Source organism: Erythrolamprus reginae, chromosome 9 (genome assembly GCF_031021105.1).
Source record: "Erythrolamprus reginae isolate rEryReg1 chromosome 9, rEryReg1.hap1, whole genome shotgun sequence".
Classification (NCBI taxonomy): Eukaryota; Metazoa; Chordata; class Lepidosauria; order Squamata; family Dipsadidae; genus Erythrolamprus; species Erythrolamprus reginae.
In genome coordinates this window covers 52,185,930-52,198,058 of record NC_091958.1, presented here as the reverse complement: position 1 = coordinate 52,198,058, position 12,129 = coordinate 52,185,930, and the positions used below count along the sequence as shown (strand labels likewise).

Here is a 12,129-nt window from a genome sequence, read left to right as displayed (position 1 = left end):
TCCTGCCCCAAGGACTGTGGATGTGGGGGAGACATCCACATGCTGCAGGCCTGTTTTGCCCCCGGTGGAATCTGCTGATGAAGGCTCCTCTGACCAAGAAGACATGAGTGACAGGGAGGAGAGTGTGGCAGACAGCTCAGAAGGAGATCAATTATCTAGCTCCTCCTTGGATTCAGCACAGGAGTTAATGATACAGCCACGCATGCGGAGAGCGATGCATAGGCAGCAACAACTGAGAGATTATTATCAAAGAAAATGAGGCCACCTGTGGTTGGGTGGGGCTGTGGTCATTAGTGAGGCTGCTATAAATAGCAGCCTGTGGGTTTGGTCATTGTGGAGGATTGATCGTTGTGTTTCGTGACTGTTTTACTGACTTTGACCTTTTGTGTGCTGATTTTTCCCCGCTTTGAAACTAAACCAGAGCAAAGTGTGTTTCACTTTGTGAAAGAAGAAGGACTGTGAATTGCCTCACGGCTGCAAGCTAAATATCACAGAACTGATAAGGGACTTGTACAACTTACCAGTTTGTTTGGAGACGATTGCTCTTTGCTCTACCAAAAGAGGGCTTAGTTTAAGTGAATTTTCATTATAAAGAACATTGTTTTGAATTTTCAAACGTGTGTGTGTGTGTCTGAAATTGTATCTGTGCATTTTTGGGAGGAGTCTACCAGAGAGCCCGACAGAACAGACAGACAGACTAGATAGAGATAGATAGATAGATAGATAGATAGATAGATAGATAGATAGATAAATCCCCCTCCCCTCAATTTATATATCAAGGTCCTCGCATAGCAGGCTGGAGAATTCTGGGAGTTGAAGTCCACAAGTCTTAAAGTGGCCAATATTGGAGCCTCCTGTCCCGGGCAACGAATGCAAGGATTTAGGAGCATCTTTGCTTCTCCGTCCCGCCCCATTGTGGCTTCTCTGGCCAGTCCATATTTTTATTTTATTTTCTTGCTGCAACCAGAGCACGTGGCGGCCGCTCTGCAGCAATTCCCCGCCGACGTTCCAAAGGGGCGGGCCCGAGCGTTTTCCCGCTCGATTCGCTCGGCTTTCTTCTCCTTCGGTCTGGCCTGGTTCGGTGCTCCGCCGCCAGGCCTGGACTGGGCTCCCTCATTCCGGAAGTGGGGGAGGAGAACCGCGCTCGTAGCTTAGCGACGGGCCTCGGTCCCGTCGGTTTCGTCCGTCGCCGTCATGTCCACCATGGTTTTCGGGTCGAAAAGCTTCAAGCCGAAGGCGCCGGACAAAGGCGCCTTCCCTTTGGATCATTTCGGTGAGGGGGGAGGGGAAGTGCGCATGCGCGGCTGTCCATCCTACGGAGACGCCCGGCGTGAAGAACTCCCACCATAGAGATGGCAAATCTAGAGCGTCGCCGCCCTCGCTCTTTTTACCTCTCTGGCCTTAAGGCGTGTGGGCTTCAACTCCCAGAATTCCCTAGTCCACCATGTTTGACTGGGGAATTCTGGGCGTTGAAGTCCATTACAGAAGTGGCCAAGTTTGAAAAATACTACAGCTAGACCTTGACTCACAAAGGTTCACTTAAGTGAGTGTTGGAAGTTACAGTGGCACTGAAAAAAAAAGTCGTCTGGCCATTCCTCATACTTATGGCCGTTGTAGCATAGACACGTGGTGTATATTCATATTTTTGACAACTGACTCACATATATGACGGTTGTAGTGTCCCTGGGATCTTGGGACCCCCTTTTTGCAACCTCCTGATATGCAAAGCCAATGGGGATTCACTTAATGATCGTGTTTCTAATTTAACAACTGCTGTGATTCACTTAACAACTCTGCCGAGAAAAATTGTAAAATGGGACCAAAGTCACTTAGCGACATAAATTTGGGGCTCAATGGTGTCAAAAGAAAGATTTCGTATCTCAGGATGAGCCTCAATGTGATTTATTTATTTATTTTTAATTTATTTATTGTTAGAGTTGGAATGGACCATGCGGGTCATCAAGTCCAACCCCCTGCCTAAGCAGGAACCCTATAGCATCCCAGCCAAATGGCAGTCCAATTTCCTCTTAAAAATGTCCAGAGTATTGGAGTTCGCTGGTAGGTTGTTCCACTGGTTGATCGTTCTGACCGTCAGGAAGTTCTTCCTTATTTCCAGGTTGAATCTCTCCTTGGTCAGCTTCCAGCCGTTGTTCCTTGTCCGGCCATCTGGTGCCCTGAAGAATAAAGTGATCCCCTCCTCTCTGTGGCAACCCCTCGTATACCTGTAGACTGCTATCATGTCCGCTCTGGCCCTCCTTTTCTCTAGGCTATCCATGCCCAGTTCTCTCAGTCTCTCTTCGTAAGTCTTGGTTTCTAGACCCCTGATAATTTTGGTTGCTCTTTTCTGCACCTTCTCCAGAGTTTCAATGTCTCTTTTGAAGTGTGGTGACCAGAACTGAACACAGTACTCCAGGTGTGGTCTGACCAGGGCATAGTAGAGTGGTATTAAGACTTCCCTGGTCTTGGAGTGTATTCCCCTGTTGATGCAGCTTAGGATTGTAGTGTTTTGGGTGGAATATTTTTAGTAACCCATAGTTTGTGAAATAGAATAGAATAACAGAGTTGGAAGGGACCTTGGAGGTCTTCTAGTCCAACCCCCCCGGCTCAGATGAGAAACCCCATACCATTTCAGGCAAATGAGGGTTTTATTGTTTAATTTTATTTTAATGAGGTTTTTTTTTCCAGTTTTATATTCGACTTCTTTTTTATTGTTTTTGTATTTATATTGTTTATTGTAAGCCTCAGGGAGTCCTTGGGGATTGGGTGGCGAGAAGTCGAATTAGGTAAATAAATAAATAAATGGCTGTCCAGTTTCTTCTGAAAAACTTTGAGTGTTGGAGCACTTACAATTTCTGCAGGCAAGCCGTTCCACGGGTTAATTGTTCTCACTGTCGAGAAATTTGTCCCTAGTTCTCGGTGGCTTCTTTACTTATTTAATTTCCATCCGTTGCTTCTCGTCCTGCCCTCAAGTGTTTTGGAGAATAGGTTGACACCCTCTTCTTTGGGGCAGTCCCTGCGATATCAGAACACAAATATAGAATAACAGAGTTGGAAGGGACCTTGGAGGTCTTCTAGTCTAACCCCTTGCTTGGTTAGGAAACCCTACATCATTTCAGACAAATGGCTATCTAATCTCTTCTTAAAAATTTCCAGTGTTGGGGCATTCACAACTTCTGGAGGCAAACTGTCCCACGGATTCATTGTTCTAACTATCAGGAAATTTCTCCTTAGTTCTAAGTTGCTTCTCTCCTTGTTTAGTTTCCATCCATTGCTTCTTGTTCTACCCTCAGGTGTTTTGGAGACAAGGTTGACTCCCTCTTCTTTGTGGCAACCCCTGAGATATTGGAAGACGTCTATCATGTCCCCCCTAGACATTTTCATCTGTGCAAGAACTTTCATCCTTTCTCTAGAGCAGTGTTTCCCAACCTTGGCAACTTGAAAGTATTTGGACTTCAACTCCCAGAATTCCCCAGCCAGCATTTGCTGGCTGGGGGATTCTGGGAGTTGAAGTCCAAATACTTTCAAGTTGCCAAGGTTGGGAAACACTGCTCTAGACCCCTCATATTGTCTTCGGCATACACTATATACTGTACTATATACGCTATATACTATATACTATATATATACTATATACTAATTCTAGGCATCTTTTGCTTTTTCTTCTAAACGAACACAAACAAAAAATAGTGAGCTGTTTTTTGTTCTGTTTTTTGTACAGGAGAATGTACGCTTTTCAAAGAAAAATTCATGAAATGTCTGCGGGCAAATAACTTTGAGAACGGATTGTGCAGACAGGAGTCGAAAGAATACCTCGAATGCCGAATGGAGAGGTGAGAACTGCTGAGGTTAATGGATGTTTGGCTCGCTTTGCACGAGTCCGGATTTTGCTAAATTAGCTCTTCAGACATCTCTGGTCTGTGCAATCTCAAGACAGGAAGGCAATTTCTTTATTCTCTCTCTCTGTTTCTCTCTCTCTCTCTCTCTCTCTCTCTGTTTGTCTCTCTTTCTTTCTTTCTTTCTCTCTCTGTCTGTTTCTCTCTCTCTCTCTGTTTCTCTCTCTGTCTGTTTCTCTCTCTCTCTGTCTGTTTCTCTCTCTCTGTTTCTCTCTCTCTCTGTTTGTCTCTCTTTCTCTCTCTGTTTCTCTCTATCTCTCTGTTTCTCTCTCTCTCTGTTTCTCTCTGTCTGTTTCTCTCTCTCTTTCTCTGTTTCTCTCTCTCTGTCTGTTTCTCTCTCTGTCTGTTTCTCTCTCTCTGTTTCTCTCTGTCTGTTTCTCTCTCTCTGTCTGTTTCTCTCTCTCTCTCTCTTTCTCTCTGTCTGTTTCTCTCTCTCTCTCTGTTTCTCTCTCTCTGTTTTTTCTCTCTCTCTCTGTTTTTTCTCTCTCTCTCTGTTTCTCTCTCTCTCACACACACATACACACATTATTTTCCTCTAAGAAATCAAGCTACTCCTTCTCCAAGCGGCCTAGAGTTACTATGAATTGTACATTTAAATAATGATGATTCTGATATAAAAAGCCAACATTGCTTTAAGAAAAGCTTAACCCTCTCAGCAAGCGTATTTTGTTGTGGTATAGTTGCTGTCTTGTGAATCGCTGCCTGCCAACTGTTAAGTATATTTTTATTTACAGAAGAAACAGAAATGTACTAACTCAAAGTATGTGTTGGGGTACATAGGATGCTAAATTCTCTTGTCCTGTACCATGTGCAGGAGTCTTCGGTATCTATTCTAGAGTTTATCGTACACTCATACACAACACACACAGTCAGATATACACACACAGAGAACTCAATATAATCCTTTGGGACGTGTGTGTTTTGTGTGTGTGTGTGATTGCTTTTAGAGAAACTAAATTATTCAACAATGGAAATGAACATGGATAAATGGGGCAGCTTTGAAGTCTTAACTATTTTTTTCCCCAATCTTGTTTTGATTTCTTCAAGGCAACTAATGGCCAAAGAACCCCTGGAAAAACTGGGGTTTAAAGACCTAAAGGAAGAGAAACCCGAAGACCAGCCTGCGACAGTGCAACAAAATCCCTCCTGACCCTCAATTTGGACCCCCAGAATCTGCGGCCTCGTTTTAAGCATTTCGTTTTAAGAAAAAGTTATTCTCGAAAAAGGTCACAGAAATTAAGCAAATGACGGATTTGAAGGCGTTCGCTCCAGAAGGATGGTGAGGTTTGTTTTCCAGCTGTTTCAGTAGTTTTGGGATGATTTTTCCCTTTAAGAAAAAAGGGGGTTGCAATGCCTTTGGATAGAATGTTTGGACTTTTATTAAAATTGATATTAGAATATTAAACACTTAAGCCAATCATCGGAAGTGATTGTATTTTGTATTGTATTTATTAGATTTGTATGCCGCCCCTCTCCGAAGACTCAGGGTGGCTAACAACAATATAAAAAGACAATGTAAACAAATCTAATGTTAAAAATAATCTAGAAAAAACCCTAATTTAAAGAACCAATCATACATACAAACATACCATGTGTAAATTCTATAAGCCTAGGGGGAAGGGAAATTTCAATTCCCCCATGCCTGACGACAGAGGTGGGTTTTAAGGAGCTTGCGAAAGGCAAGGAGGGTGGGGGCAACTCTGATATCTGGGGAGAGCTGGTTCCAGAGGGTCGGGGCCGCCACAGAGAAGGCTCTTCTTCTGGGTCCCGCCAAACGACATTGCTGTCAGATTTTTGTACTGAGTTTTTATTCAAGATTTAGCTTTCTTTGTCCTCCTGCTGAATTCTAGCTAATATAAATTAGCTATGGTGGATTAGACTAATAATAACAACAACAACAGCAGCAGTAGTAGTAGCCGCTCCGAGTCTTCGGAGAGGGGCGGCATACAAATCTAATAAATCATAATAATAGTAGTAGTAGTAACAGAGTTGAAAGGACCTTGGAGGTCTTCTAGTCCAACCCCCTGCTTAGGCAGGAAACCATACACTACATCAGACAGATGGTTATCCAACATCTGCTTAAAAACTTCCAGTGTTGGAGCATTCACAACTTCTGGAGGCAAGCTGTTCCACTGATCAACCGTTCTGACTGTCAGGAAATTTCTCCTTAGTTCTAAGGGGATCGAGGAGAGGATCGCTTTATTCTCCAGGGCACCAGAGGGCCGGACGAGGAACAGCAGCTGGAAGCTGACCAAGGAGAGATTCCACCTGGAAATAAGGCAGAACTTCCTGACGGTCAGAACGATCAGCCAGTGGAACAACCTACCAGCGGACATTGTGAACTCCAATACTCTGGACATTTTTAAGAGGAAATTGGACTGCCATTTGGCTGGGATGCTATAGGGTTCCTGCTTAGGCAGGGGGTTGGACTTGATGACCCGCATGGTCCCTTCCAACTCTAACAATAAATAAAATAAAAATAAAGCTGCTTCTCTCCTTGTTTAGTTTCCACCCATTGCTTCTTGTTCTACCCTCAGGTGCTTTGGAGAATAGCCTGACTCCCTCTTCTTTGGGGTAAGCCCCTGAGATATTGGAACGTTGCTATCATGTCTCCCTTAGTCCTTCTTGTCATCAAAGTGGACCTACCCAGTTCCTGCAATCGTACTTCATGTGTTCTAGCCTCCAGTCCCCTCATTCTTGCTCTTCTCTGCACTTGTTTTGACTTGTTTTTTTAGAGGGTCTAAGTAATCATCGATTTTTTCCCCAGTGCCGTAGTAACTTTGAACGGTCCTAAGTGAATTGTTGTAAATCGAGGACTACAGTTCTGCCGGACTCTCTGGTAGGAGCCTCCCGAAAATTCAAGGGTACAAATTTCAGACACACACACACACACGTTTGAAAATTCAAAACAATGTTCTTTATCACAAAATTCAAAATAAACTAAGCACTCTTTTTGTATTGCAAAGAGCACTCGTCCCAAAACAACCGGGTAATTTTGTACAAGTCCCTTATCAGTTCGTAAGTACTTAGCTTGCAGCTGTGAAGGAAGTCACAGCCCTTCTTCTTCCACGAAGTGAAACACACTTTGCTCTACAGTACTTTGGTTTCAAAGTGGTGAAAAATCAACAAATAAAGGCCGGAGTCAGCAAGACATTCATGAAACACAACCATCAGATAATTCTCCACAACGGCCAAACCCACACACTGCTATTTATAGCAGCAGCACTAATTACAGCAGCCCCACCCAACCACAGGTGGCCTCGTTTTCTCTTGTAATAATCCTTCAGTTGTTGCTTCCTATGCATCACTACGCATGCGTGGATGTGTCATTCATTCTTGTTCAGAATCCAGAGATGATACAGATGATTGATCTCCTCCTGGGCTGTCTGCCAAACTCTCCTCCTCCCTGTCACTCAGGCCTCCTTGGTCAGAGGAGACTTCGTCGGCAGATTCCACTGGGAGCAAAACAGGCCTGCAGCATGTGGATGTCTCCCTCACATCCACCTGCACATTCCTTGGGGCAGGAGCTGGGCCAGAGCTACTTATAGAAACAGCTGTATGGGGAGGTGGGGTGGAAAGGGGTCAGAATGTTTTGAGACTGACCAACCGAGGCATTGTGAAACTACGCAGACCACCTCTTGGGAAAATAATCAACAGAATTTTTATTCTTAAAAAGATTATGTGGAGAATTTGGCTCCAGGCGATGGTAGGACGTAGAACAACGGTGGGAAGAATCTGGGCGTCACAAACGGCTCCCTTTGACCAACAGTGTCTGTTTGGCCACAACCTGGATAATAAATGAGAAATATTTAACATCCACTCACCTCATCTCAGGTCAATCAAAGGAGGGGAGGATCAACAATCCAGAGGTCCACACTGTCTCCTTTGGCTAGTGTTCAAGTACAAGAGTCAAGGCAAGGGCATCGCACCTGATCGGTCATCCCCCCCCCAAAAAAGATCAAACCTCTGCCCCCTCCTTTTCCCCCTCTAGTGGAGTCACCAAGATGGCAGTGAGATGCCTTCCTCTCAACCAGCCCTGATGTGTTTGTGTTATCCAAATTGTGGGGTAAGGTTTGTTGAAAGACAATCGAGGTCTCCTTGTGATTTAGGGGTGTGTGTGGTGGTGAGGAGAACCTGTCTTTATTTAATAGTAGGAGTAGTAGGAGTAGTGTAGTAGTAGTAGCAGTAATATTATTATTATTATTATTATTATTATTATTATTATTATTATTATTATTATTATTAATTAGATTTGTATGCCGCCCCTCTCTGTAGACTCGGGGCAGCTCACAACAGTGATAAAAACAATACATGGTAACAAATCTAATAATTAAAATCTAAAATAACAGTTTTACATTACAAAGTCTAAAAAACCCCAAAAAAACCAAACCCCAGTAGACAAAATACATAGTAGTAATAATAATAATAGTAATAAAAATAGTAATTATATTAGCAATAATAATAATAATAATAATAATAATAATAATAATAATAATAATAATAATAAGCAACGACTCTAGCATAAGCCAGTGAAAGTGGTCCCAGTGGTACTTGGCACGCTGGGCGCAGTGCCAAAGGATCTCAGCGGACATCTGAAAACCATCGGAATTGACAAAATCTCCATCTGTCAATTGCAAAAGGCCGCTTGACTGGGATTGGCAAACATAATTCGCCGCTACATCACGCAGTCCTAGGTGCTTGGGAAGCGCCCGACCGGTGATGAAATACGAAATCCAGCATAGTGGTCTCGTTGCTGTGTTGCATTGACATAATAATAATAATAATAATAATAATAATAATAATAATAATAATAATAATAATTAATAATAATACAATCACACAGTCCTAGGTTTTTGGGAAGCTCTCGACTGGTGATGAAATACGAAATCCAGCATAGTGATCTCGTTTGCTGTGTTGTGTTGCTGATTAAAAATGATGATGATGATGATGATAATAATATCAACAATAACAACAACAGAGTTGGAAGGGACCTTAGAGGTCTTCTAGTCCAACCCCCTGCCTAGGCAGGAAACTCTACACTACTTCAGACAAATGGATATCTTATCTCTTCTTAAAAACTTCCAGTGTTGGAGCATTCACAACTTCTGGAGGCAAGCTGTTCCACTGGTCAATTGTTCTAGCTGTCAGGAAATTTCTCCTCAGTTCTAAGTTGCTTCTCTCCTTGTTTAGTTTCCACCCATTGCTTCTTTTTGGCATCCCCTGAGATATTGGAACATTGCTATCATATCTCCCCTGTCCAGTTCTTGTAACCGTTCTTCATGTGTTTTAGCCTTCAGTCCCCTCATCATCTTTGTTGCTCTTCTCTGCATTCTTTCTAGAGTCTCCACATCCTTTTTACAATAATGTTTTTGTGTATTTTATGGTGCATTTATTAAAGATTTTTTAAAGACTTTATTAAAGAATTCCAATATCTCAGGGGTTGCCACAAATCTGGCTGGAAACTAAATAAGGAAAGAAGCAACTTAGAACTAAGGAGAAATTTCCTGAGAGTCAGAACGGTTGATCGGTGGAACAGGCTGCCACCAGAAGTTGTTGATGCTCCAACACTGGAAGCTTTTCAGCAGAGGTTGGATAACCATCTGTCTGAAGTCGTGTAGGGTTTCCTGCCTAAGCAGGGGGTTGGACTAGAAGACCTCCAAGGTCCCTTTCAACTCTGTTGTTGTTGTTGTTGTTATGATGATGATGATATTATTATTATTATTATTATTATTATTATTATTATTATTATTATTATTATTATTATTATTATTATTGTTATTATTATCTCAGAGACAATTAAGCGGGGAACACTGAACCAGAATGGGACTAATTTTGAGTTGGAACCATTAACCATTTTCCACCTGAACATGTTGTAATCAACATATATGTATTTTCTATCATTTTTTGGGTGGGTGTGACTTTTAATTTGGGTCGTGGGCTTGCTGAGACAGAACAGTGAGAAAGCAGGAAAAAGGGACGAACTCATCTGGAATCCTGTCGTGTTTGCTGCTACGCCACTTCAAGAGAGAAACACAATGATGCAAGGGAGGATACACCAGGGAGAATCTTGCGGTAGTTAAAAAAAAGCCGTTGGCGCTACTACTCTGTGTATCTTGGATCAATTTCAGCTGCTCTCTTCCTGATCGTTTCACTCCCTGGTCTGATGAGATGGATTTCCAATATGTTTGCAACCACGGGAAGAAGCTCGATTCTTTCTATTGATTTACCTCTCCTTGCAACTCCTTTACTGGACCAAACATGAATTTCACCAGAAGAGCCCTTCACTCCTCCACTCGAAACAGAATGCCCTACGAAAATAGACTATCTATCCTGGGTCTTGAAAGCTTAGAACTGCGGCGCCTAAAACAAGATTTAAGTATTGCCCACAAGATCATATGCTGCAACGTCCTTCCGGTCAATGACTACTTCAGCTTCAACCGCAACAACACAAGAGCACACAACAGATTCAAACTTAATATTAACCGCTCCAAACTTGACTGTAAAAAATATGACTTTAACAATCGAGTTGTCGAAGCGTGGAACTCATTACCGGACTCAATAGTGTCAACTCCCAACCCCCAACACTTCTCCCTTAGACTCTCCACGATTGACCTCTCCAGGTTCCTAAGAGGCCAGTAAGGGGCGTATATAAGTGCACTGATGTGCCTATCGTCCCCTGTCCAATTGTCTTCCTTATCTCATATATCATATATATTCTCTCCTTATCTATATATATATCATATATATTCTCTCCTTATCTCTTACATCATATATATTCTCTCCCTCCCATCTACTTCTCTTCTTTTTACTTTCTATCGTTATATATATTACTTAATGTCTATTCTCTTCCATATGTATTGTATATTGGACAAAGAATAAATAAATAAATAAAAAATAAAAAAATAATTTTAAAACAGAGGTTTAAAACAGTCTTACATTATGCATGTAAAATGGTTTGCCCGCCTAAAGCCGTATCCCAGTTTTATTTTATCGGTTGGCTCATTTTGTTATGGCCCTTGCCACTCAGCGTCAATCAGGACGGGTTGGATCATAAATATTGTTCGATAAATTTGATGGCCAGTTCCACCAAGGGGATTGTTTAATGGTTGTTGTTTTGTGCTACTAAAACTGCCATTCTGTCCAGGAGCAAATCGTTAGGTAAGAATTTCAGCTGGCTCAGAAACATTTTGCTAACAAAAAAAAGAAAAAAAAGATTTTTTTTAAAAAAATTCTTTATTGAAGAAAGAACAACACCACAATATGTACAAATCGCGAAAGAGAAATTTGAGCAAGAGGAATATAAAAACAAGTACAAATACATAGTTTTTGCATCGAACCTCTATCATAATAAGTAGTTAATGTCCTAATTAAATAGAAAGGAGAGAACAGCATCACACATTAATAACATTTTTAAAAGTAAAGAAGAGTTAGAGAAGAGGAAAGAGAGGAAGAAGAGAAAGAAAAGAAGAAAGAGAAAGAAAGAAACTACGTATATACAACTGCGCCAAATCAATCTCTTTGTTGACCATCATTTCTCACAGCCTTTATAGACTTTGTTACATTTCTGATTTATTATTATTATTATTAAATGAGGACCCAGATTGTGGGGGCAATAGGCTGGCTCTGTTAAAAAGTGCTATTGCTAACATGTTGTAAGCCACCCTGAGTCTAAGGAGAAGGGCGGCATAAATTAATTTTTTATTATTATTATTATTATTATTATTATTATTATTATTATTATTATTATTATTATTTAGATTTGTACACCGCCCTTCTCCAAAGACTCAAGGCGGCACACAAAAATTTAATATTTTTAATATAGTATTTAGTATTTTAGTATTTAGTATAATATTTAGTATAGGATTTAGGATTTAGCATAGTACAGTATTTTTGTGGTCATTGATTATATATAGGAAGAATTTGGATTTCTAAAACTGAAGTTTTATTCCATTGTTGATATCTAGTGACTCACTTGTGTATGATCGGTACATGGTAAGAAGAAAAAAAGTCACATTCTTTTAGGGCAGCACAATGATGAAGAGGAAAAGCAAGTAGGATGCTTGGCTGCATAGCTAGAGGTATAACAAGCAGGAAGAGGGAGATGGTGATCCCGCTATATAGAGCGCTGGTGAGACCCCATTTGGAATAATACTGTGTTCAGTTCTGGAGACCTCACCTACACAAAGATATTGACAAAATTGAATGGGTCCAAAGACAGGCTACGAAATCAGTGGAA

General features: G+C 41.4%; 1 protein-coding gene across 1 annotated transcript; it reads left to right on the top strand.

The window, feature by feature from the left end:
* Positions 1 to 1,094: 1,094 nt before the first annotated feature.
* Positions 1,095 to 5,084, top strand: LOC139172688 (cytochrome c oxidase assembly protein COX19-like). Its single transcript, XM_070761926.1, has 3 exons — positions 1,095 to 1,273; positions 3,719 to 3,830; positions 4,941 to 5,084. Exons 1-3 carry the CDS (start codon positions 1,195 to 1,197, stop codon positions 5,041 to 5,043), a joined length of 294 nt encoding a protein of 97 aa, XP_070618027.1. The 5' UTR covers positions 1,095 to 1,194; the 3' UTR covers positions 5,044 to 5,084.
* The last annotated feature ends 7,045 nt before the right edge of the window (positions 5,085 to 12,129 follow it).

Excerpts from the sequence above, each read along its gene's own strand:
- LOC139172688 (XM_070761926.1), top strand. The coding sequence starts at position 1,195 with ATGTCCACCATGGTTTTCGGGTCGAAAAGCTTCAAGCCGAAGGCGCCG. Across the intron at positions 1,274-3,718 it reads CTTCCCTTTGGATCATTTCG|GAGAATGTACGCTTTTCAAA; the intron begins GTGAGGGGGGAG and ends TTTTTTGTACAG. Across the intron at positions 3,831-4,940 it reads CTCGAATGCCGAATGGAGAG|GCAACTAATGGCCAAAGAAC; the intron begins GTGAGAACTGCT and ends GATTTCTTCAAG.